Source organism: Neoarius graeffei, chromosome 20, assembly GCF_027579695.1.
Source record: "Neoarius graeffei isolate fNeoGra1 chromosome 20, fNeoGra1.pri, whole genome shotgun sequence".
In the NCBI taxonomy this organism is placed as follows: domain Eukaryota; kingdom Metazoa; phylum Chordata; class Actinopteri; order Siluriformes; family Ariidae; genus Neoarius; species Neoarius graeffei.
In genome coordinates, this window is record NC_083588.1 from 51094375 (window position 1) to 51118843 (window position 24469).

The window sequence follows — 24469 nt, forward strand, 5'->3', positions numbered from 1 at the left end:
TTTACAGGGCGAGCAGAGGGAGAGGTATTTGCAAAAATTGAGGTTAGCAGTCTTAGAGAACGACGTTTACCTGCTTCCACCAGGATTGTTCACTGACATACGGAAGTACACGAAGCCCTCGTCTTTACCTGACTTCGGCCCACATAATCTGTATACCTATGTCGTTAAAAACCCATTGCCATACACAGGTATTGATCTGAAAGCGTATAAGAGTTTGGATGCCTAAAAATATTTTGTGTCAGGCTGGGTAACATGCCTACATCAGCGGGTCGTCCCTGGAGCCGGTGGTCGCCATCTTATTACAGCTAAGGTTTGTTCACATTTTCATTTACTTTCGGTCCTCAGGATAAACAAAATGTTATTAAATGTCATTGAAATAACTTCTTAGTCTGTTGAGACATGGCCCGTTATAAATTTGCTGTTACCAGGCAATGTCCAAGAACTGTATTATTAGGGTCGGTGTAGTTGTAGCAGTGCACTAGCAGCTAGCTAGCGCCGGCCGCCGGGGAGCTAGCGCGCGCTGGCCGCCGGCAGGCTAGCGCGCGCTAGCTCAGTAAACTAGTAAATCCAGTAAAGGAAAAACTTGAGACTGAAAGGTTTTAACAGTCATCCAAATGACTGAACGTAAACATTGCTACAGTAACATACTAGCTACTGTTGTTGACATTAGCTAGCTTGACGTTCAAAATGGCGGACACCGGGGCGTCACGTGACCCTGTGACGTCAGGTGAAATACCTCAATACAGGGCCGCGTTAACCCTTGCCGAGGCCCTGGGCAGACACCCCCCCCGAGGCCCCACCTCCGCCTGTTGTCAACTGCGCTCAGCAAATTCACCCCCTCAGACGTGCCTGTCTAACTAGACACAGAAACTTAAATAATGACAGTGGCCCAATTAGAAATACTATTGAACAATAAAACTTTATATCCATCAACACCTATTTAATCGAGACAAAGCAATGGTGAAATAGGCAACTGCATGGGGAAAAAATCCATCAGACATCACGGTTAACAAGTCTGGTTAACTAAAGTTTAGCCTCAAGAAGCCTTTGAATGAGTGAGTCAATGAACAACATGTCAACAACATAACCGAGGCCTACAACAGTTCCTTTAGTATTCAGAACAAGAACATTCATTTGGTATATAACCGTTCGTTTTCATTTTGGAATCCAGGCGACTTTTAACTTGTGAAAACAAAGAGCGATAACAAAGAAAGAAAAATATCTTGCTTCTCAGAAATAAATCTCAAAGTGTTCAGCTATGTGAAACATTTCATCCTTTCACACACGTAATGTCCCAAACAGCAGTGGCACACAGCTTTGCGCATTCAGTTTGACAGCCATGGGTCAACTTACAAGGGCACTTTCCTACTTTTCTGGAAAGCAAAGTCATTAATTAAATCATTGAACTCAAGCTGGCGTAGCGTGTGAAGACATGGTGGACAGTGATCATATTGACAATGACGGGTGATTTATGCGACGGGACAAGGTGGGCTTCCTTACGGGTGGCGAAATGCATCAAAAATGTTATCAATATGATCAAAACTTCTGAAAATATCGTTTCATATTTTCCGATCTCGCTACCTCCGAGGCCCCCTAGTGGCCCCTAGTGGCAGCTGCCCGTGAAGCCCATTAGGATAACGCGTCCTTGCCTCTATATAGTAATTCCCTATATACTGAGTAGGGAGTAGTGAATGAGTGAGCGATTTTGGGCATGAGTAGAGAAAAACTTACACTACGTTCACACTGCAAGGCTTAATGCTCAATTCTGATTTTTTTGTGAAATCCGATTTTTTTGTGAGGTTGTTCACATTAACAAATATATGCGACTTGTATGTGATCCTCAGTATGAACGAAAAGCGACCTAAAAGTGTTCCGCATGCGCATTGCAGGATACGACGACGTCACACACAGTGAGCATGGCCAGTGTTTACGGAAGTAACCTAAAGTTTCCTGTGTATGACAGTAGCCAGCATGGAGTACCTGGTGATGATGCAGTTGTTGTTGCGACGGAGCCAGAACATGCACAATAGCCTGATGTTAAGGAGGAGGTTGAGAAGGAAGAGGGCAAGGGTTTTGTTGTTGTAACTTTTTTTGAGAGACCCGCCGCCTACTTCAGCGCAGAATAGTGACGTTTGTGGCTTGTTGATGACGTGTAAGTCGGATGAATGCGACCTGGCGGTTCAGACTGAAGTCGCATATGAAAAGATCGGATAGGAATCGGAATTAGGACCACATATCCAAACGGCCTGGGTCGGATTTGAAAAAAATCGGATCTGTGTCGTTCATATTGTCAATAAAAGATCGGATACAGGTCACATATGGGCGAAAAAATCGGATTTGAGTCACTTCAGCCTGCAGTGTGAACGTAGTGAAAATGGCGGCACGCATCAAGTCAGATATATCACTTTGTTAACAAGTATTTAAAAGAAACAGAACTAGCTAAAAGAATATAGGTTTTTTTTTTCCCACGGCAAAATTTCCTGTTCCACACTCCAGCCCAGTTGGTGGCAGTAATGCACCTTTAAGTTGGTTTGTCAACCGCGAAAAAAAACCCTAAAGAAGAAAAAGAAAATGGCGGAGCATGTTGCTGAACCAACCGAGGATGAAATGAAAACACTCGAAAACAAAATCCCAAAAAAATACAAAAAAAAAGCAACAAAATATGAAAAGTATTTGATGGTAAGGACATATCTTTTTCAAGCATTATTATTACTGCATTTTCCACAAATTGCTAAGTCATTTTGCCGGTTTGTTTACATTCTAAGCGGAAATGATTTTGTCTGATGTTTTGTATGAAGTTTTGAATTTGTAAAATAATGCTCTGTTTCTTAAAATCCAGTGAATTTGGATTGAATAAAACAGTTATTCCACTCAATCTCGTCATACATGGCTTTTAGCCAATTTGGTGTTATGCGCCTCATCGGCTATCAGCTCATGTACGACTCGATTTTGTGGAATAACTGTTAAATTGATATAAGGGATGCAACAGAATCACCTCCTTCTTTCCTGTCGTTGGCATCTTCCTCTGTCACACCAACCACCTTCGTGTTCTCTCTCACCACATCCATAAACCTCCTCTTTTCCTCTTGCCTGGCAGCTCCGTCTTCAGCATCCTTCTCCTAATATACTCGGCATTTCTCCTCCACACATGTCCAAACCAACTCAATGTCATCTCTCTTGCTTTGGCTCCAAACTGTCCAACCTGGGCTCCAAACTGTCCAACCTCTCTAATATACTCGTTCCTAATCCTGTCTCACTTCATCACTCCCGATGCAAATCTTAGCACTCTGCTGTCTCCAGCTCTGCCTCCTGTCTTTTCGCCAGTGCCACAGTCTCCAATCCATATAACATGGCTGGTCTCACTACCATCTTGTACACCTTCCCTTTGACTCTTGCTGGTACCCTTCTGTTGCAAATCACTCCTGACACTCTTCTCCACCCAGTCCACCCTGCCTGCACTCTTTTCTTCAACTCTCTTCCACACCCCCTGTCACTTTGAACAGCTGACCCAGAGTATTTAAACTCATCCCCATTTGCCACCTCTGCTCCTTGCATCTTCACCATTCCACCGTCATCTCTCTCATTCACAGACATATATTCTGTCTTGCTCTGAATCCAATTGACTTTCATTGCTCTTCTCTCCAGTCCATACCTCCACCTCTCCAGGCCCTCCCCAACCCTCTCCCCACTCCCACCACAGACCACAACACCATCTGCAAACACCACAGCCCACAGAGACCCTCGCTCGGTCCTGTCCATCGACCGGTCCATCACCATCGCAAACAAAATTCAGCAGAAACAAAAGAATATGAACACTTTACACACCAAACAGAAAATATAATATCTCAATACAGATTGAGATATAGATAATTGAGATATGAACAGGAGGCGCGCTATTCATTTTTTAAGAACGTTTACAGAACATCACGTTGAGTTTAGAGGTGGGCATCCAGACTGAGATCACACAGGTGGGTGGTGTTTTCTTTCATGTGGGTGATATGGCACTCAAAGGATAAAAACTGTTAATTAACATGAGCAGGTGGCAGTCCTTGGTAATTGCTGGTTCCAGGTCGCAGTGGCTTAAAATAAATTACTGGGTTGTTTTGGGAAATAGAATCAATTAAATTTGTTTTAAAAACATTGTGGGCTGTACTAATATACTCAAATGATGACGCTGAGGTCAATCATCTGTCAGAGACAGAATTCACAGACCATGAAGACAGCGCTGGAATTCCCATCTTTGGGTTTTTTCAGTGTTTGCCAGGGTTTCTGAGGACAGAGTGGTAAGGTTAATGTTTAACGAGACCGACAATGATGACATAGTTCACTCCGGCCCTGTCTAGTCCAGAAGGAACGATCTAAAGTGGGCCACCTTGCGCAATAAATGCTGCAAGCTCTATACACTATATACAGGCTATATATAGAAGCTATATACACCCTAGGAATACTGACCTATTTGCCAGAAAGAATCCAAAATCGCGAGGAATTGACCGAGAAGAAGCGATTTTTGTTGAACTGCTTATTAAGGCTTAATTAGTCCAGAACTTCATTAATAATTGCAATGAAGCAAATCTGGGTAGAAGTTATATGCACCCTAGGTACCCCTACCTTCAGGCCAGAAAGAATCAAAATCGGTGAAGAATTGAGGGAGAAGAAGCGATTTGTGTGGAAACTGCTCGTTAGGGCTTAATTATTCCATATCTTCATTATTAATTATAATTATGTAAATTTGGGTAGAAACCATATGCACCCCAGGCAGACCTACCTTCCTGCCAGAAAGAATAAAAATCGGTGAAGAATTGAGAGAGAAGAAGCGATTTTCGTGAAATGTGGACGACGCTGGACGGACAATTGACAACATATAACAAGCTCATCGCCTATCAGCTGGATGAGATAATAATAATAATAATAATAATAATACACTTATTGTTTAGGCCATGTGCACTTTGGGATTAAATCTGAGTACAGATATCATTATATAATATGGACACTAGTGTTTTACAGGGAAATACACCACTCGTATTTTTCATATGAGCTCCATTTGGGACATGGAGAACCAAAACAGTGACATAAATCTCTATATATGTCACTCGTGAGGGAATCGCTGAATGGTTTCGATAAATTTGAGGACTTTGTTTGTGAATGTGTCTATATAATAAAAAGAAAATCACATGCTGGCTTCAAGATATGAAGTTTATCTTCTCGTGTTGAAAAACTCGCATTTTTCATATTAAATACATCGCGGATCTGAGTGACATACTTAAATATTATTGGCTGGCTTTTTTCGTGGTATATCAGATATATTCCATTCACCTAGCATGATACTGAACTCGTCTTCGACCCATTCAATATCATGCTAGCTGAATGGAATATACCATGAAAAAAGCCAGCCAGTATTATTATTATTATTAGTATACATACACACTCTTCATATACACACATCAGCATTCTTGAAGGCCAGCGCGAGCTTACCTGTGACTTGGTGCTGTCAGTGCAGCAGTCCAGTTACCTTCCAGCCGGTGTAGTGTTCATCAATAGTATTAGCAAAGGCCAACGCTAGTGCAGTCAAGCCAGTGCTATCGAGAGCAAGTAGCACAGACTAAGGCCATTATTAAAAAATGTTCTGTTTCCGGTCCACCGGCCGGGTGAGTGCCGTTTGTACGGTTGAAATTTTTTTTTTAACGCCGGTTTTTCGACATTTTTTTCGGGTTCGTAAATCTAAAATCGAACTTGACATTTACGCATTCCCAGGGCTTTCCACTAAGGCTCATACTAGCCAGCCATGACAAATAAGTAGCCAGCCGAGGGGGGGGAAGTAAACACAAAATAAACTCCTGTTCCCAGGGTTAAATGTATTTTCCACAGACCATTTATTTATTCACTTTACTCAAATACAAAGTAAAATGGCAGTAAATCTTCTTTCTTTGCTTGCGTATTGCATCATGAGGCGTTCCTGGCTTGTAAATCTCTTATTTTCGGTGCATGACACATTCACGCAGCTGAGCATGCTATGAATTAACAACGACAACGGTCTGCAGTGGGGCTACACAATTACACACTCAGCGAACATTTCTCCATTTGTGTATGCAAATATACTCCAACCACTCAGTTTGCTTTCATTTACAACCAACGGTGTCTTTTGATGCCAGCACGTAATTGAACGAGAGAAGACTGGTTTACCGGAGACAAAATAAGTGTTATCTCTGCTTCTGTTCCCTCTGACGGCCCCAACACACTACTGCCTCTGCCGAGTGCGCGCGCACACACCGCATGTTGGGGCCGCGGATGAGTTACTCTCCCTTGATCAACGAAGTCGGCGGGGAATTTGTGGTTATTATCAGTACAAACAGCGCGAATCACAACTTAAATGAGTGCGGTTCAGTCTGACATTATTGTCAGTCCGTTAGATAAACATTTAAATTTTATTAAAATCGAAAATTAATATTTAGAGCCTGTGGGCTACAAAAATAATAGTCATTAAAGTAGCCAGCTGGACTTAATTGTGTAGTTGGCTGTATGGCCGGAAACCGGCGCTTGTGGAAAGCCCTGCATTCCGCGCAGAATATAGAACCGAATCAGCTCTGCGCATGCGCCATGCGGCACAAAAAAATGGCAGCCACCATGAAGGAAGGAGATCCGGAGTTTTCAAACATTTGCTTAAGTGTGAAATCGCAAAATGGTATTCTAGTGAACAACAAAATAGTACAGATTCAGAAAAACAAATCATTCAGTGATCATTTTAATAGTGTAATTTCATCCGAACTAGGCGTAACGGTCGATTTAGAACTACAAAAAGTCCGTGTGCCGGACATTTTAAGTACCTTTGTAAAAGACTTGCAAATGTTGCAGTCAGCATTTAAAATGCTAACTTAAAGTTTTTGTACAAGTTTCAGTTGATTAAACTGTCATATTTTATTAAATGTGTCTGCTTTTGTAATAAAAAAGTACTGAAAGAAAAAGCAAACACAGCATTGCGATTTCTTATCCATCCATTAAAAAAAAAAAAAAAAAAAATCCCTCCCTCCCGACTGAAAATTTTTTTTGCTCACCCTGTGGACAGGAAACAGATTTTTTTTAAGGATGGCCTAAGGACTAAGAAACTAAGATTTCTGTCTCCAGACTCTTCTTCCACGCTGCATGCTCGCTACAGTATTTTTTACTGAGACTTAAGTATTCATTTCCCGATGCAATTTACTTAGTTACTTTTAAAATCAACATCAACAACTCCACACAACGGAGTGACCAGGCAACCAAAATTCTCTCAAAATCTTCCGCTTTTCACAAAGCAAACCTAGTCCTTCTAGCATGGAAGTTTTACGTCTCCGACGTGTGATGTCATGTTGTCTTGGGTAGAGTGACGTAATACATGTCGGATAAGCGATATGGTAACAATATTGCATGCTATCGAACCAAATGAATGAAACCCACTAGAAGGGAATAAAATAAAGTGTCCAATATATTATAATTCCCAATATTCCACTCTGATTACGTCACTCCCAGGGTTGTCAAAATGGGAAACCGGTTCAAAATTAAAATTCTTTTGATTAACTTGCATATTTTTTGTGTGGATGTGTCCATATAATATAAAGACCATTACACAGTGGCACGAAGATATGAAGTTTATCTTCTTGTGTTGAAAAACATTTTAACTCATTTGCTTCGCTCAGTCCATCAAATCGTGCGCTCTGATTGGCTCGCAAGCGGTCTGGAATCCTACGATCCGGACCCCGGTTACGGACCTTTGGTGACTCACTCTATCAACAATAACAAGCATAGTAGCAATTTTTATCAACATTTATTTTCGCATTTCTCAATATAATAGCATTAATTTTACAGTATGGATAGCGATAACGACAGTGTTCGCAGCGAAAGCGAGTTTTACTACCCTGAGGAAGATGAAATAAAAGAAAACATTTCAGGAGAAAGCTGAGTAGCAGGTTTGTTCTAAATATGGTTTCCCTTTTGGGCGCTCTCATTTTCTGTTAGAATTTGGTAAAGAAAAAAATAAATATATTATTTACCAGCTTAAGGTTGATCCGTGGGCGGCACGGTGGTGTAGTGGTTAGCGCTGTCGCCTCACAGCAAGAAGGTCCTGGGTTTGAGCCCCGTGGCCGGCGAGGGCCTTTCTGTGCGGAGTTTGCATGTTCTCCCCGTGTCCGCGTGGGTTTCCTCCGGGTGCTCTGGTTTCCCCCACAGTCCAAAGACATGCAGGTTAGGTTAACTGGTGACTCTAAATTGACCGTAGGTGTGAATGTGAGTGTGAATGGTTGTCTGTGTCTATGTGTCAGCCCTGTGATGACCTGGCGACTTGTCCAGGGTGTACCCCGCCTTTCGCCCGTAGTCAGCTGGGATAGGCTCCAGCTTGCCTGCGACCCTGTAGAAGGATAAAGCGGCTAGAGATAATGAGATGAGATGAGGTCGATCCGTATTGTGAAACACCGTGACCTCGGCCTTGAAAATACTGACCTCGGCCCAGAGGCCTCGGTCAGTATTTTCAAGACCTCGGTCACGGTATTTCACCATACGGACCTCCCAGCTGGTAAATAACACATATATTTTTCGTGGTGCGGTTACCATCAAATCTTGCGCTCTGATTGGCTGGCGAGCGGGTCCGTATCCTACGATACAGACCCCAGTTATGGACCTCTGGTGACTCGCTCGTTCACAACAAACATAGTAGCAATTTTTGTCAACATTTATTTTCGCATTTCTCAAGAGAACAGCATTAATTTTACAGCATGGATAGTGATAACGACAGTGTTCGCAGCGAAAGCAAGTTTTACTACCCTGAGGAAGAAGAAATAAAAGAAAACATTTCAGGAGGAAGCTAAAAACCTCTAACTGTTCCTAACACCGAGCAAAAACATGGCTGAATCCTGAATGACTCTTATTTGTATAAATAGGGGACTACATAGGCGGCAAAATGTAGTTTTTTCCCTGCCATGGAAGTGCACTTGTATACCGAGGAGGGAGCCATTTGCATTACAGCCGTGAATGAGGATTCAAAATGGCGGCTTGGCTCGGTTTTCCCTTTCGGGCGCTCTCGTTTTCTGTTAGAATTTGGTAAAGAAAAAAAAAAAATTATTTACCAGCTTAAGGTCAGTCCGTATGGTGAAATACCGTGGCTTCGGCCTTAAAGACTGACCTCGGCCCAGAGGGCCTCGCTCAGTACTTTCAAGACCTCAGTCACGGTATTTCACCATACGGACCTCCCAGCTTGTAAATAACATATCTTCGTGCCACCGTGTAATATCCTCTATGTGTTACACCCCTAACCTTAACCACTTTCAAAGGAGAACTGAAGTCATTTTTAAACTTGCTTTATTTCTTAATTAACCTGTTATTCAATTACATTTTCGGTTTTAGTAACCTTATATCGTGACTCGTATTGGCAACTAAATCGCAATTAAATATTATACTTGTCGGCCTATTCGGTTTTTAGCCATGTTGAATTTAGTTCATTTGGTCCATGGCCAGCGTCGCTTATCCGCGCGATCTTCACGAGACTTGTGCAAGACTTCGAAACGTGAAGCGTCAGCCAGGTGTCAGTGCCGCCATTTTGAACGAAACGAAATATTGCACAAAAACGAGTTTAAATGACGATTACTGCCTACTTTTTCAAACTTTCCTGATTGCTATCAAAACAAACAAAACTTCTGGCTTGATTCCGTCAGCATTCGAAAGAGGGCGCGCGCGTCTTTTGACAACGTCAGCAGATGTCGGTCGCTTTGATTTCCGCTGTACGTTTTACTTCCGTCCTACGATGTCTCTCACAGGTCTCAATGCATCTCGTTTACGGCCATTGCTTTGACATATGGACTGATATATTACAGAGCGTATTTCAAACACTCATAACTTGCTATAGCAGTGACAAAATAGCGATCAAAAATGCATTCCGATATTTAATAAAATGATAATAAAAAACTTGCCTTCAGTTCTCCTTTAAGGCCATGCAGCACTGCATGTTGCGACTCTGTTTATAGAACCAAACCGATGCCTGTAACTGGCATTGCTAATAATACAGTGTGAATACAACCAACTCCTGGTAGAAAATGAGAATTTGGGAGAACCTGCAAATGTATTTCAACACGTAGCTATAGATAAAAAAAAAAGAAGTCACAACTGGTTATGATAAAATATTCATTAAAGGTAATTGTTTGTTGTTGATCTTTGAAAGCAATTCGACTCAATAGGTCTCTAAGGGAAGCCTGTTCTGTTTCGATTCCAGCATCAAAAGGATGCAGCTTCTGCTTGCGCAGTCATGGGGCCAAAGAGTGCTTCTTGGGGTGTTGATATGTGCTCGGACTGGCATAAGCTTTTCTCTTTGTGCATGCATAAAAGGAGGTAATGTTCCCTGCGTTGTCCCTGTATTGGTGCAGGAGGGAGACTTCTTAGTTTGACACCCCTTGCTGGCGGGCAAATGTCATGCAGCAGGGGCATGGAAAACAGGACACATCGAAAGGGAGGAAGCATTTCAGCATAACCCAGGAACCTTTCTTAAAATGCCAAGTCAATATGAGGGCCTGAGCTACAAGTGCAGTCTCTGTGTGTATAAGGTGAAGGAACACGGTGTAATGTGAAACTGAGCATCAAGCATCTGTTTTTCAGGTAAATGGAGCAAACACACATTGTAAAAAGCCAGCGCTAGCTGCATAAACACACACACACACACACACACACACACACACACACACACACACACACGTTAAAAGCTTTAGGCTATCTCAAATATACGGAAGCCGAGAGAGGCCCTTCATATAATCCTTTTTTTTTATTCACCTTGTTATCCCGAGATAACGACATAATTAATTTAGGATCTCGAGGAAACAACACAACTAATTCGAGATGTCGAGAAAACAAAACCGTTATTTCGAGATGTCGAGAAAACAAAACCGTTATTTCGAGATCTCGAGAAAACAAAACAATTATTCCGTGATCTCGAGAAAACAAAACAATTGTTCCGTGATCTCGAGAAAACAAAACAATTATTCCGTGATCTCGAGAAAACAAAACAATTGTTCCGTGATCTCGAGAAAACAAAACAATTGTTCCGTGATCTCGAGTAAACAGCTGAGAAATGGTTCATTCAGGTGCGCCAAGAGACTTGTGATATGCTGACTTTGGGGCTATTTCTCATTCTGTATAGACGCAACTTTGGTCATTAGAATGTCTGGAATAATCGATCACCTAATAAGGCAATATTTTGATCAGGGGTTGACACAGGGAGAGACTGCATTAAGTCTTTTAATAAGGGATAATTTCAAAATTAGTCCGCGGCACCTCCGCAGAAGACTGGCCTGGCTTCGTCTCTACCGACGGAGATACAGTGATCCAGCTGAGATCATGAAATAATTGTTTTGTTTTCTCGAAATCTCGAAATAATTGTTTTGTTTTCTCGAGATCTCGAATTAGTTGTGTTGTTTTCTCATCTCATCTCGTTATCTCTAGCCGCTTTATCCTGTTCTACAGGGTCGCAGGCAAGCTGGAGCCTATCCCAGCTTACTACGGGCGAAAGGCGGGGTACACCCTGGACAAGTCGCCAGGTCATCACAGGGCTGACACAGACACAGACAACCATTCACACTCACATTCACACCTACGGTCAATTTAGAGTCACCAGTTAACCTAACCTGCATGTCTTTGGACTGTGGGAGAAACCGGAGGAAACCCACGTGGACACGGGGAGAACATGCAAACTCCACACAGAAAGGCCCTCGCTGGCCACGGGGCTCGAACCCAGAACCTTCTTGCTGTGAGGCGACAGCGCTAACCACTACACCACCGCGCCGCCCTTGTTATTTTCTCGAGATCCTGAATTAACTATGTTGTTATCTCGGGATAACGGTTGTTTTCTCGAGATCTCGAATTAGTTGTGTTGTTTTCTCGAGATCCTGAATTAATTATGTCATTATCTCCGGATAACAAGGTGAATAAAAAAAAAGATTATATGAAGGGCCTCTCTCGGCTTCCGTACAAATAAACTTAACAGTGCCCACACTAATAATAATAATAATTAAAAAAAAACATGAATTAAAACCATGGTGTAATAATTCCATTGACCTCTCTAGCACAAATAACTGTCGACAAAACAGAATTAAAGTCGAAATCAATTTTATCGGTACTCTACTTTTAACAGTGGACATGATCACAAAGCAGCTTTACATCAGGAGCAAGGCACAGTGGCAATGAAAAATGAAATGTCATAAGGATAGCAAGCAGACTTCAAAAGGATCCCATCCCAGATTCTATTCGAGGTCACTGGATATTGGGATTATAAATCATTGCTCTTCTACAACTGTATCCACAAAGTCAAACATTATTAAATGTGTTGAATGGGTGTTCAGTATGAGCGTCTTGTGAATAATAACCGTGCTAGGAACACTGGACAGACTTTATGAGTTCCCAATCTACATTCTAAGCCTTTAATAACTTAGCGATAGCTCTAATAAATGAGAGATATTAGAATATTATTCTGTCCACATTCACTGGATATGAGCAAGCGTGCACTCTGATCGGCTACTCTACTACTAGGATATCAGCTCATGTACCGTGAGTACAGAAAAACAAAATGGCAGAGCGTGTTGCTGAACCAACCGGGGACAAAATAAAAGCTACTCGAAAACTAAACCCCAAAAATACAAAAAAAAAAAACAAAAAATCAACAAACCATGGAATAAAAGTATTTCATGGTAAGAGCGGATCTTTTTTTTTTTCCCAAGAATCATTATTTTAGCATTTTTCACAAATTGCTTCGGTCATTTCGCTGGTTTGTTTACATTTTAAACGGAAATGATTTTGTCGGACGTTTTGTATAAAGTTTTTATTGATCACATTTGCAAAAAATAAAAATAAAAATGCTTTATTTCTCAAAATCCAGTGAATGTGGATAGAATGAAACAGTCATTCTACTCAATCTCGTCGTACGTGGCTTATAGCTGACTCAGTGCTAGGCGCCTCGTCACCTATCAGCTCATGTACGACTCAATTTCATGGAATAACTGTTCAATGTTCTATCCACATTCACTGGATATTAGAAATCGCACGCTCTGGTTGGCCACTCTACTACTAGGATATCAGCTCAAATACCGTGAGTAGAGAAAAACAAAATGGCGGCGCTTGCTGTTGAACCAATCGAGGACGAAATAAAAACTCTACCTGAAAACTAAACCTCAAAAATACAAAAAAGCAACAAAATATGGAATGAAAGCATTTCGTGGTAAGAGCGTATCTTTTTTTTTTTCAAGAATCATTATTTTAGCATTTTTCACAATTTGCTCCTGTCATTTCGCCAGTTTGTTTACATTCTAAGTGTAAATTATTTTGTCGGATGTTTTGTATACAGTTTTTCTTTAGCAAATTTGCAAAAAATAAAAATGCTCCGTTTCTCAAAATCCAGTGAATGTGGATAGAATAAAACAGTTATTCCACTCAATCTCGTCGTACATGGCTTATAGCCGACTCAGTGCTATGTGCTATTAGCTCATGTACGATTCGATTTCGTGGAATAACTTAATTATTTTATCCACATTCACTGGATATGAGCAATCACGTGCTCTGATTGGCTACTCTACTACCACGCTATCAGCTCATATACCGTGAGTAGAGAAAAACAGAATGGCAGAGCACGTTGCTAAACCAACTGAGGAAGAAAAAAACTACTCGAAAACAACCCCCCCCCCCCAAAAAAAAAAAAAAAGGCACAACAAAATACGGAAGGAAAGTATTTCATGGTAAGAATGTCTCATCTCATCATCTGTAGCCGCTTTATCCTGTTCTACAGGGTCGCAGGAGCCTATCCCAGCTGACTACGGGCAAAAGGCGGGGTACACCCTGGACAAGTCACCAGGTCATCACAGGGCTGACACATAGACACAGACAACCATTCACACTCACATTCACACCTACGGTCAATTTAGAGTCACCAGTTAACCTAACCTGCATGTCTTTGGACTGTGGGGGAAACCGGAGCACCCGGAGGAAACCCACGTGGACACAGGGAGAACATGCAAACTCCGCACAGAAAGGCCCTCGCCGGCCACAGGGCTCGAACCCGGACCTTCTTGCTGTGAGGCGACAGCGCTAACCACTACACCACCGTGCCGCCTGGTAAGAACGTACCTTTTTTAATTTTTCAAGAATTATCATCGCATTTTTCACAAATTGCTCTGGTCATTTCGCCGGTTTGTTTACATTCTAAGCGGAAATTATTTTGTCGGACGTTTTGTATAAAGTTTTTATTGATCAAATTTGCAAAAAATAAAAATGCTCCGTTTCTCAAAATCCAGTGAATGTGGATAGGATAAAACAGTTATTCCACTCAATCTCGTTGTACATGGCTTATAGCAGCTCGTATACGACTCAATTTCATGGAATAACTGTTAATTGCGATAACCTCTGTTTCTATGTTTGAAGTGTACACCTAGGATAAGTGTTTGGTTTTTTTCTATCCCCATATCTGTGAGTGTGGTATGGGGAATGGGTCACAACGATCCCACACACACCCAGAACGCCATAATCACATGTGCATCTTGGTTGTGTTCAGCAATTCACAAATCAGATTTGTTTCTCATATTCTTTTATGACCTGATTGCTCATGTTTATCCAAGCTGCTTCACTGTCAATATGTGTGATTGTGAAATAACACACACACACACACACACACACACACACAAGATCCAGTGTGGAGAGTCTGTCGACTTACCTGCCGGACAAAGCTGTTTGAGGTTGTGTCAGACGAGGTGCTGCCATCAGATCGCTTAAAGCGACTCTTCCTCTTTGCGTACTTCCCCTGAGGGACATAATGTTAGACAGAAAGAGAAATGGGGCAAGTCAGAACCGATTCCTCGACACTCAAACACTCAAAAACAGTCAAACGCAAAAACACTGTCTGTCCTCCATGTCCTGTCTCTATGTCCAGATATGATTATCCATGATTACTCATGTCTGCCTTTGCACTGTGGGACCCCCTAATCTTATTGGCCTCAACGGTGGCCAATGACCTGCTGGCTCTGGATGAGGCCATGTGGAGCGTTTGCGAATGCTAGACTCTGTCGCCATGGAGACCTGAGAAAGGCTAATTGGGTTTGGTGGCAATAAAAGACCTTCATGGAACAGACAGTACTGTCTCTCTCTCTCTCTCTCTCTCTCTCTCTCACACACATACTGTACACACACACACACACAAACAAATCACTTCATAATAGAACAATTACACCATTGTTCTTTCTCTTCCTTCTGACACACTCCCACATCTTCTGGCTCACTTTTGCACATCTTGGAATGAATGACATGTTGGATTTATATCAAAAAGCGGTAAAAAAAACCCCAAAGACACAGAATAAAACACCAGTAATCGCTAAATTAGGATGTAAAACTTATATCCGTCTCCATTAAGTCCTCTTGCTCATAAAATCACCCTTAAGCAAGTCCAGAACACGTTACAGATGTGCACACTTCCAAGACCTTTGAGGGAACAAGCTCAAACATTCCCATGTCACATTTTTCCTTTTTAGGAGCAAAATCAGTGGGAGCAAAGCACACTGTAGTCGGAACACACGTTCACTTTCCCTGCTTGGACACCTAAATACAGAAGGCTCCTATGTCAAATCCCTGATGAACCTCGTCCAACAGTATTCGAGACGTATCTGCAGCAAAACGTGCTGATTTCTGATTAAATAGGAATCTAAAGTTGTTATGAGAGGTATGGTATTACATGTGATGTGTTTCTAATGCAGGATGGGTGGAGATGGAGATGGGTGCTGCATTTGCACATGGAGATCAGATGGGAGAAAAGGCCAAACAAATGTCAAAGGAAGGAGGAGGGATTTGTCACTATGGCAATGAGAGACTTCCTGTTGACAAATACCCACCGAGGCTAATTGGATAACTGGGAAAGTGGGAAGCAGTGTGATGGGGAAATTATTTTGAAAGTTACACAGTGAACTGGAGAGACAGACAAGACAAGAAGTGACAGGAGAAGAAAACAGAAAACAAAAGAAGAGGACGGGTAAAAGACGAGGAGACGAGAGAGCGCAGAAGACGACATCAGACAAAAGGATAGACGAGAGAACGAGAAAAGAGGAGAAGAAAGGAGAGGAGACAGTAGGATAGGAGATAAGAGGAGAAGAAGCAGAAGGAGGTCAGGAGAGATGGGAGAAGAAGAGGAAAGGAGAGGACACAGATGGAGGAGATACAGGAGAACAGGAGCAGACATGAGAGAATAGAAAGTCCAGAACGTCGAGGACGTAGTAGCTGATCTGACCTGCCATCAAAACAACCATGAGTACCAAAACATCAGACAGAACTGAAACATGATGTGAGAGAGGACAATCCTCTACGACGAATTGTTTACAACAGGAAAATCAACAAAGTTTTCAACTCAATTTTGTTCCTCGATGGAAGATCGACCCAAAACATTGATCAGAACTGAATTCGCATGATAAATGAGAGAGAGGAGATACAATTCTAGTCAGAAGAAAATGTGTGAAGTTGACCTAATGACTCATTTGTTCGCAAAAAATTTGACAATACAATGATCAAGTTTTGTGCAGAAGGTCTAATTCTCATCTCATTATCTCTAGCCGCTTTATCCTTCTACAGGGTCGCAGGCAAGCTGGAGCCTATCCCAGCTGACTACGGGCGAAAGGCGGGGTACACCCTGGACAAGTTGCCAGGTCATCACAGGGCTGACACATAGACACAGACAACCATTCACACTTACGGTCAATTTAGAGTCACCAGTTAACCTAACCTGCATGTCTTTGGACTGTGGGGGAAACCGGAGCACCCAGAGGAAACCCACGCGGACACGGGGAGAACATGCAAACTCCACACAGAAAGGCCCTCGCCGGCCCCGGGGCTCGAACCCAGGACCTTCTTGCTGTGAGGCGACAGCGCTAACCACTACACCACCGTGCCGCCCCAGGTCTAATTCTTTCAAATAAAACAAACAATCAGAACTGAAATCCATTAAGAACTGACGGAGAGAGGAGATACGATTTAACTGAGCATAAACAAAGTTGTAAGCAAATTGTTTACAGCAGAAAAATCAAGAAACAAACGACCAAGTTTTGTTCCTCAAAGGAAGATCTACCAAAACACCGATCAGAACTAAAATCGGGTGAGAACTGCAAGAAGAGATACAATTCTAATGAGAAGTCCCAAAACTCATTAAGCTGACCTAATTACTTATTTTTTAGCAAAAAAAAGTTTTGTAACGGAAGGTCTTGTTTTTTCAAACGAAACAATCAGAACTGAAATCCATTGAGAACTGACGGAGAGAAGAGATACGATTTAACTGAAAATAGACAAAGTTGTCAACAAATTGTTCACAACGGGAAAAATCAAGAAAACGAACCACAATTGCCCCTTTTCCACCAAAGCAGTTCCAGGGCTGGTTCGGGGCCAGTGCTTAGTTTGGAACCGGGTTTTCTGTTTCCACTGACAAAGAACTGACTCTGGGGCCAGAAAAACCGGTTCCAGGCTAGCACCAACTCTCTGCTGGGCCAGAGGAAAGAACCGCTTACGTCAGCGGGGGGCAGAGTTGTTAAGACCAACAACAATAACAAGACTGCGAAAGATCGCCATTTTTAAGCGACGAGAAGCAGCAGCTGTACAAACGCGAAGTCATCCATTATTATTATTATTATTATTATTAGTGATGCAGTGCCTAGTTATTGTTGTTGTTGCTGCTTCTTCCGCGTTGTTTTTGCTTTGATATTCGCGCCAAGGTTTATGCAAACGTAGCGACGTAACTGACGTATACAGCGACGTAACTGACGTATACAGCGACGTAACTGACGTAGCTTCCCTTAGCACCGCGAGCTATGAAAAAGCAAACTGGTTCTCAGCTGGCTTGCAAGTTGACCGAGTTGTGAACCAGCACCAGCATTGGCCCCGAACCAGCCCTGGAACTGATTTGGTGGAAAAGGGGTAATAGTTTTGTTCCTCATGGGAAGGTCGACCCAAAACATCGACCAGAACTGGAATCAGATGAGAAATCGGAGAGGAGATACAATTCTAGTGAGAGGCCTGGAAAATTTGTTCATTTGGCCTAATTAGTAACTCGTTGGCAAAAAATTTGTGAAGCAACGACTGAGTTTTGGTGCGGCGTGATGAGTTCTTTCGAACGAAAAGATTGGAACGGAAACCCGTGGATAATTGACGAAGGAGATGCGATTTAACTGAATCGTGGACGACGGATGTCACGCCATGGCAACAGCTCATCGGCCTTTCAGCCAGATGAGCTAAGGGTACAGGAGGAGAGGAGAGGAGAGGTGATAAGAGGAGAAGAGGCTAAACAAATTGAAAATGAGACCAGGAGCAAGGAGAGGAGAGGACACGGATAGATAGAGAGGAGAAGAGAAGAAAAGAGGATGAATCCTGCATATAATTCTATTACAGTAAACTGTGCTCCTTTAGATTCGTGTAAAATGTTCCGACTCTCATACGGCAAGATGCTGCAGTCACACAATTCACACATTTCTCCGTACGGTCGAAAGATGTGAAAGGAAGACAGGAACGGGTACAGAAAACACACACAGTATCCCGTTTTCTCGATTTTTATTTGATGGCTCATCCAATCTTAAGAGCACTTCTGTTTAATCCACCATCATATTTCTCGTCATGGTTCTTCTGACGACCCCAAGCCCATCGATGTTCTAATACTGGCAATCGCACGGCGCACACACACACCGAATCCAACCTACTTCACTACACACTCACTAACACACGAGCATACACGCTTGCACTAGAGCACGTACACGTTAGCACAAGCAGCTTTATAGTTTCTACCACCTCCTCCTCACATCTATGTATAGAAATGATTCAGATGGAGCACCTCTCAAAACACACACCGCATTAGATAACATTCGAGGCATGAATATGGATATAAGGATCAGGGACATCACTGAAATATGAGCTTATGTACTGAAAACAGGATCGTCAGAGAACTAATTAGAGGAACAGTCCTGAAGATATAGAAAGCAGAACAATAAGAACAAGTTGCTTGATTTTCTTGCTTGCACAAGTGTCTCTTCTGGTACATCACTGACTTGGTGAAATTTTTCAGTTATTCATACCTTCAGAAATCAGTGCACCTGTAATGGTACGAGTGGAGTGGCATGAGAGAACGTACAGCCATGGGAATTTTCAAATCTACTTTGGTCCGAGAGCATTACAGATAGCTGAGCTTATCCGCATTCACGAAAACTCAGTTCCACCGCTTATCCTGTGCAGGCAAGCTGGAGCCTATCCCAGCTGACTATGTATACCCTGGACAAATCGCCAGGTCATCGCAGGGCTGACTCATGCCCCTTTTCCACCAAAGCAGTTCCAGGGCTGGTTCGGGGCCAGTGTTTAGTTTGGAACCGGGTTTTCTGTTTCCACTGACAAAGAACTGGCTCTGGGGCCAGAAAAACCGGTTCCAGGCTAGCACCAACTCTCTCTGGGCCAGAGGAAAGAACCGCTTACGTCAGCGGGGGGCGGAGTTGTTAAGACCAACAACAATAACAAGACCGCGAAAGATCGCCGTTTTTAAGCGGTGAGAAGCCGCAGCTGTACAAACGCAAAGTCATCCATTATTATTATTATTGTTGTTGTTGCTGCTGCTGCTGCTGCTTCTTCCATGTTGTTTTTGCTTCGATATTCACGCCAAGGTTTAAGCAAACGTAGCGACGTAACTGACGTATACAGCGACGTAATGACGTGGCACCGCGAGCGATGGAAAAGCAAACTGGTTCTCAGCTGGCTCGCAAGTTGAACGAGTTGTGAATCAGCACCAGCACTGGCTCCGAACCAGCCCTGGAACTGATTTGGTGGAAAAGGGGTAACAGAGACAAACAACCATTCACACTCACATTCACACCTACGGTCAATTTAGAGCCACCAATTAGCCTAACCTGCATGTCTTTGGGGGAAACCGGAGCAAACCCATGCAGACACGGGGAGAACATGCAAACTCCACACAGGAAGGCCTCCATCGGCCACTGGGCTCTGACCCAGGACCTTCTTGCTGTGAGGCAGCAGTGCTAACCATGACACCACCATGCCGCCGAAAACTCAAGTGATGGAGGACGTTATAAAGGAGGCGTTGCTGTTGGTTTGGTGTACATCTGCCCATCCACGTCTCAAACAGTGGCATGCGCTCATGATTGGCCTACGTGTGAACAACTCATTGGATGTCACACAGCATGCACGCTTGTCCAGAACGTCCAGGATCATCCTGGGATCTGCCTCCAGTTTGACTCCAGCCCTTATCCGTCCCTCACCACCCTTGATCACACATTGCAAAAGGATTTAATTATTTCACTGCCCGTATCCAGAGGATTCCAAACTATTTTTGTCACCATTGCTTTTCCGAAGGCTTGTTATCTCATGCCTCTACCCAAACTCCCTCTGGCCCTGGTAACAGCAGAAGCTATTTTCGGTGTGGTTTTTCTGCACGAAAAGACGATGTTTCAGATAGGGGAGTACAGTTCACTCCGCATGTTGGGAAAGCCTGAACAAACATTTCAACATCAGTGCAAGCCTTTTCTCAGGGTATCACGAACAGACAAATGGTCAGGTAGAATGCTTGAACCAGGAAACCTTGCTAGTTGTTCCTGAAGAAGCACTGCAGAAACAAACCAGTGAGACTGGAGATGGAATTATCAGTTGCAGGATCCAGGGGTACAAGATGTATCCTGCGTATATCTCATCTCATCTCATTATCTGTAGCCGCTTTATCCTGTTCTACAGGGTCGCAGGCAAGCTGGAGCCTATCCCAGCTGACTACGGGCGAAAGGCGGGGTACACCCTGGACAAGTCGCCAGGTCATCACAGGGCTGACACATAGACACAGACAACCATTCACACTCACATTCACACCTACGGTCAATTTAGAGTCACCAGTTAACCTAACCTGCATGTCTTTGGACTGTGGGGGAAACCGGAGCACCCGGAGGAAACCCATGCGGACCGGGGAGAACATGCAAACTCCACACAGAAAGGCCCTCGCCGGCCACGGGGCTCGAACCCGGACCTTCTTGCTGTGAGGCGACAGCGCTAACCACTACACCACCGTGCCGCCTTTGATAGATCCCTGTTCTTTAAATAAAACAGGGTGCCCACTCACACCTGATTGTCATCCCATTGATTGAAAACACCTGACTCGAATTTCACCTTCAAATTAACTGCTAATCCTAGAGGTTCACATACTTTTGCCACTCAAAGATATGTAATATTGGATCATTTTCCTCAATAAATAAATGACCAAGTATACTATTTTTGTCTCATTTGTTTAACTGGGTTCTCTTTATCTACTTTTAGGACTTGTGTGAAAATCTGATGATGTTTTAGGTCATATTTGTGCAGAAATATAGAGAATTCTAAAGGGTTCACAAACTTTCAAGCACCACTGTAATCAGGAAATTTGATACACGGTAACTATCAAAATAACAGCACAGTGAATTTACTGCCATCACAGAGAAGAGAATTAGTCAAGAAATAGACACACTTGTACGTTGTCAGCCCATACTATCCCACACTACTGAGCAAAAAAGAAAAAAAATAAATTCTATACATGAAAAAAAACAAAACCATCCACGGAATCTATAAACATATCAGCTATAACTATTAAACATATTTTTACTCCTGTTTGTGATACATTGTGCTCAAAAATACATCTGCATTGTTGAATCTGTGATGTGAATCATAAGTTGGCGAACAAACACATTTATGTTTATTGTGTGAAATATTTAACAGTTATTCCATGAAATCGAGTCGTACATGAGCTAACAGCTGACGAGGCGCGTAGCACCGAGTTGGCTATAAGCCATGGACGACGAGATTGAGTGGAATAACCGTTTTATTATTTCTGACTGGATTTTGAGAAACAGAGCATTTTTTTTTTTTTGCAAATTCGATCAATAAAAACTTTATACAAAATGTCCGACAAAATCGACGAAATGACAGTAGCAATTTGTGAAAAGTACTAAAATAATAATTCTTGAAAAATAAAAAATGTTAAATTTTTTTTTAATGTACTTCGTTACTGTCCACCTCTGGCTATAATCCGTGTATGACGAGATTGACTGGAATAACTGTTTTATTCTATCCACATTCACTGGATTTTGAGAAACGGAGCATTTTTATTTTTTGCAAATTCGATAAATAAACTTTAGACAAAATGTCAGACAGGGGGCATCATAGCTCAGGTGGATAAGGCGCCATACCATAAATCTGGGGACCCGGGTTCGATTCCGGCCCGAGGTAATTTCCCGATCCCTCCCCGTTTCTCTCTCCCGCTTATTTCCTGTCTCTACACTGTCCTATCCGATAAAGGTGCAAAAAGCCCCCAAAAATATCTTTTAAAAAAAAAAGTCAGACAAAATCATTTCCGCTTAGAACATAAACAAACCGACGACATGACAGTAGTGATTTGTGAAAAATGCGATAATAATAATTCTTAAAAAAAAGATACATTCTTACCATCAAATACTTTTATTCCATATTTTGTTGCTTTTAAAAAAATTTTTTTTGGATTTTATTTTCGAGTAAAGTTTTTATTTCGTCCTTGGTCAGTTTAGCAACATGCTCCGCCATTTTGTTTTTCTCTCCTCACAGTATATGAGCTGGTAGCTTAGGAGTAGAGTAGCCAATCAGAGCGCACGATTGCTCATATCCAGTGAATATGGACAGAATCATTATGTTTATTCTGGTTTGCCATTTTAGAGTCACAAGTATTCAGTCATTACTGTACAAACACCCTGTTCCGCATTTATAATCCGCACAAATCAAAACGTTGTTGTAGATGAAGTTATTATTTATTTATTTCAATAATAAATAAAACACCGAGAAAGTGAATGAATCGCTATGGGATCATGCTTCACTGATGTGCAAATGAAAAATAACAGGCACAACGAACAAAAATGCAGCTGGAGTCGTGGTTTATGTGCGTGAGTCATGTGTCTCGCGGAGCTGGTGTGGATCGATGTTCACAAATGATGGTTTAAATGGAAGTATATCTTCTCCAAAGATGTGCAAATACAATTCTTCAGAAACACTGTTGGAGTGAATTAGCCTTTCTTCCATTTGGTCCTTATTCATCATTGACCTTTTGTTCTGCTGTGTTTTTCTCATTTATGCCTTTGGATCTCTCCATTAGCCTCATGATACTTTTAAACTCGTTGTTTTTCAACCGCAGCTGTGAATTTTGGACTGTCGGATTTTCTGTAAATGAAATCGCTTGCGCTTGTATGCATCCCGGTGTGTTTATCTCGCCGACAAAAAATCTCAGTGAGTGATAAGAAGAAAAAAAAAATAATTTGTTTGAAGTTGTGTCAGCGTGTTAGTCATTTCTACCAATAAAATACTGATGTAAAATATATGAGGCAGCGAAAAGAGAAAATGTATTTGTTATAAATTGTGCCGACTGGAAAAAATCATTCTAACCTCAGCCGTTCGTCTCTAGGTTACTGCCTTGACGAGTGTAAACCTCAGATTTCCACATGACACAACACAATTTCAATTTTTTAGGCAGCAATCAGATTCAGACGACACCACTGGATATGCTATGATATGATATTACAAAGACATGAGTGTTTCACTGGGAAATACACCACTCATATTTTTCATATGAACTACATCCTATGCTACATTGAGGAACATCCATCCATCATTATCAGTAGCCGCTTATCCTGTTCTACAGGGTCGCAGGCAAGCTGGAGCCTATCCCAGCTGACTACGGGCGAAAGGTGGGGTACACCCTGGACAAGTCGCCAGGTCATCACAGGGCTGACACATAGACACAGACAACCATTCACACTCACATTCACACCTACGGTCAATTTAGAGTCACCAGTTAACCTAACCTGCATGTCTTTGGACTGCGGGGAAAACCGAAGCACCCGGAGGAAACCCATGCGGACACAGGGAGAACATGCAAACTCCACAGGCTCTCGTTGGCTATGGGGCTCGAACCCAGGACCTTCTTGCTGTGAGGCGACAGTGCTAACCACTACACCACTGTGCCGCCCATTGAGGAACATATTTTCCAATATCTTCACTCGTGAGGAAATCAATGAATTGTTTTGATTAACTTGCGTAGCTTTTGTTTGTGAATGTGTCGATATAATACAAAGAAAATCGCATGTTGGCTTGAAGATATGAAGTTTATCTTCTCATGTTGAAAAACGCATATTTTTCATACGAAATACATCACGGATCTGAGTGACATCTCATCTCATTATCTCATCTCATTGTCTCTAGTCGCTTTATCCTGTTCTACAGGGTCGCAGGCAAGCTGGAGCCTATCCCAGCTGACTACGGGCGAAAGGCGGGGTACACCCTGGACAAGTCGCCAGGTCATCACAGGGCTGACACATAGACACAGACAACCATTCACACTCACATTCACACCTACGCTCAATTTAGAGCCACCAGTTAACCTAACCTGCATGTCTTTGGACTGCGGGGAAAACCGAAGCACCCG

General features: G+C 42.4%; 1 protein-coding gene across 3 annotated transcripts in view; it reads right to left on the reverse strand.

The window, feature by feature from the left end:
* The window catches only part of cacnb1 (calcium channel, voltage-dependent, beta 1 subunit), a 107840-nt gene that overhangs the window by 78504 nt on the left and 4867 nt on the right, over positions 1–24469 (reverse strand). For all 3 annotated transcript variants that reach the window (XM_060901940.1, XM_060901939.1, XM_060901943.1), the window contains exon 2: positions 14702–14788. In XM_060901940.1, coding sequence (XP_060757923.1) covers positions 14702–14788 — 87 coding nt within the window. The remainder of the gene's footprint in view (positions 1–14701; positions 14789–24469) is intronic.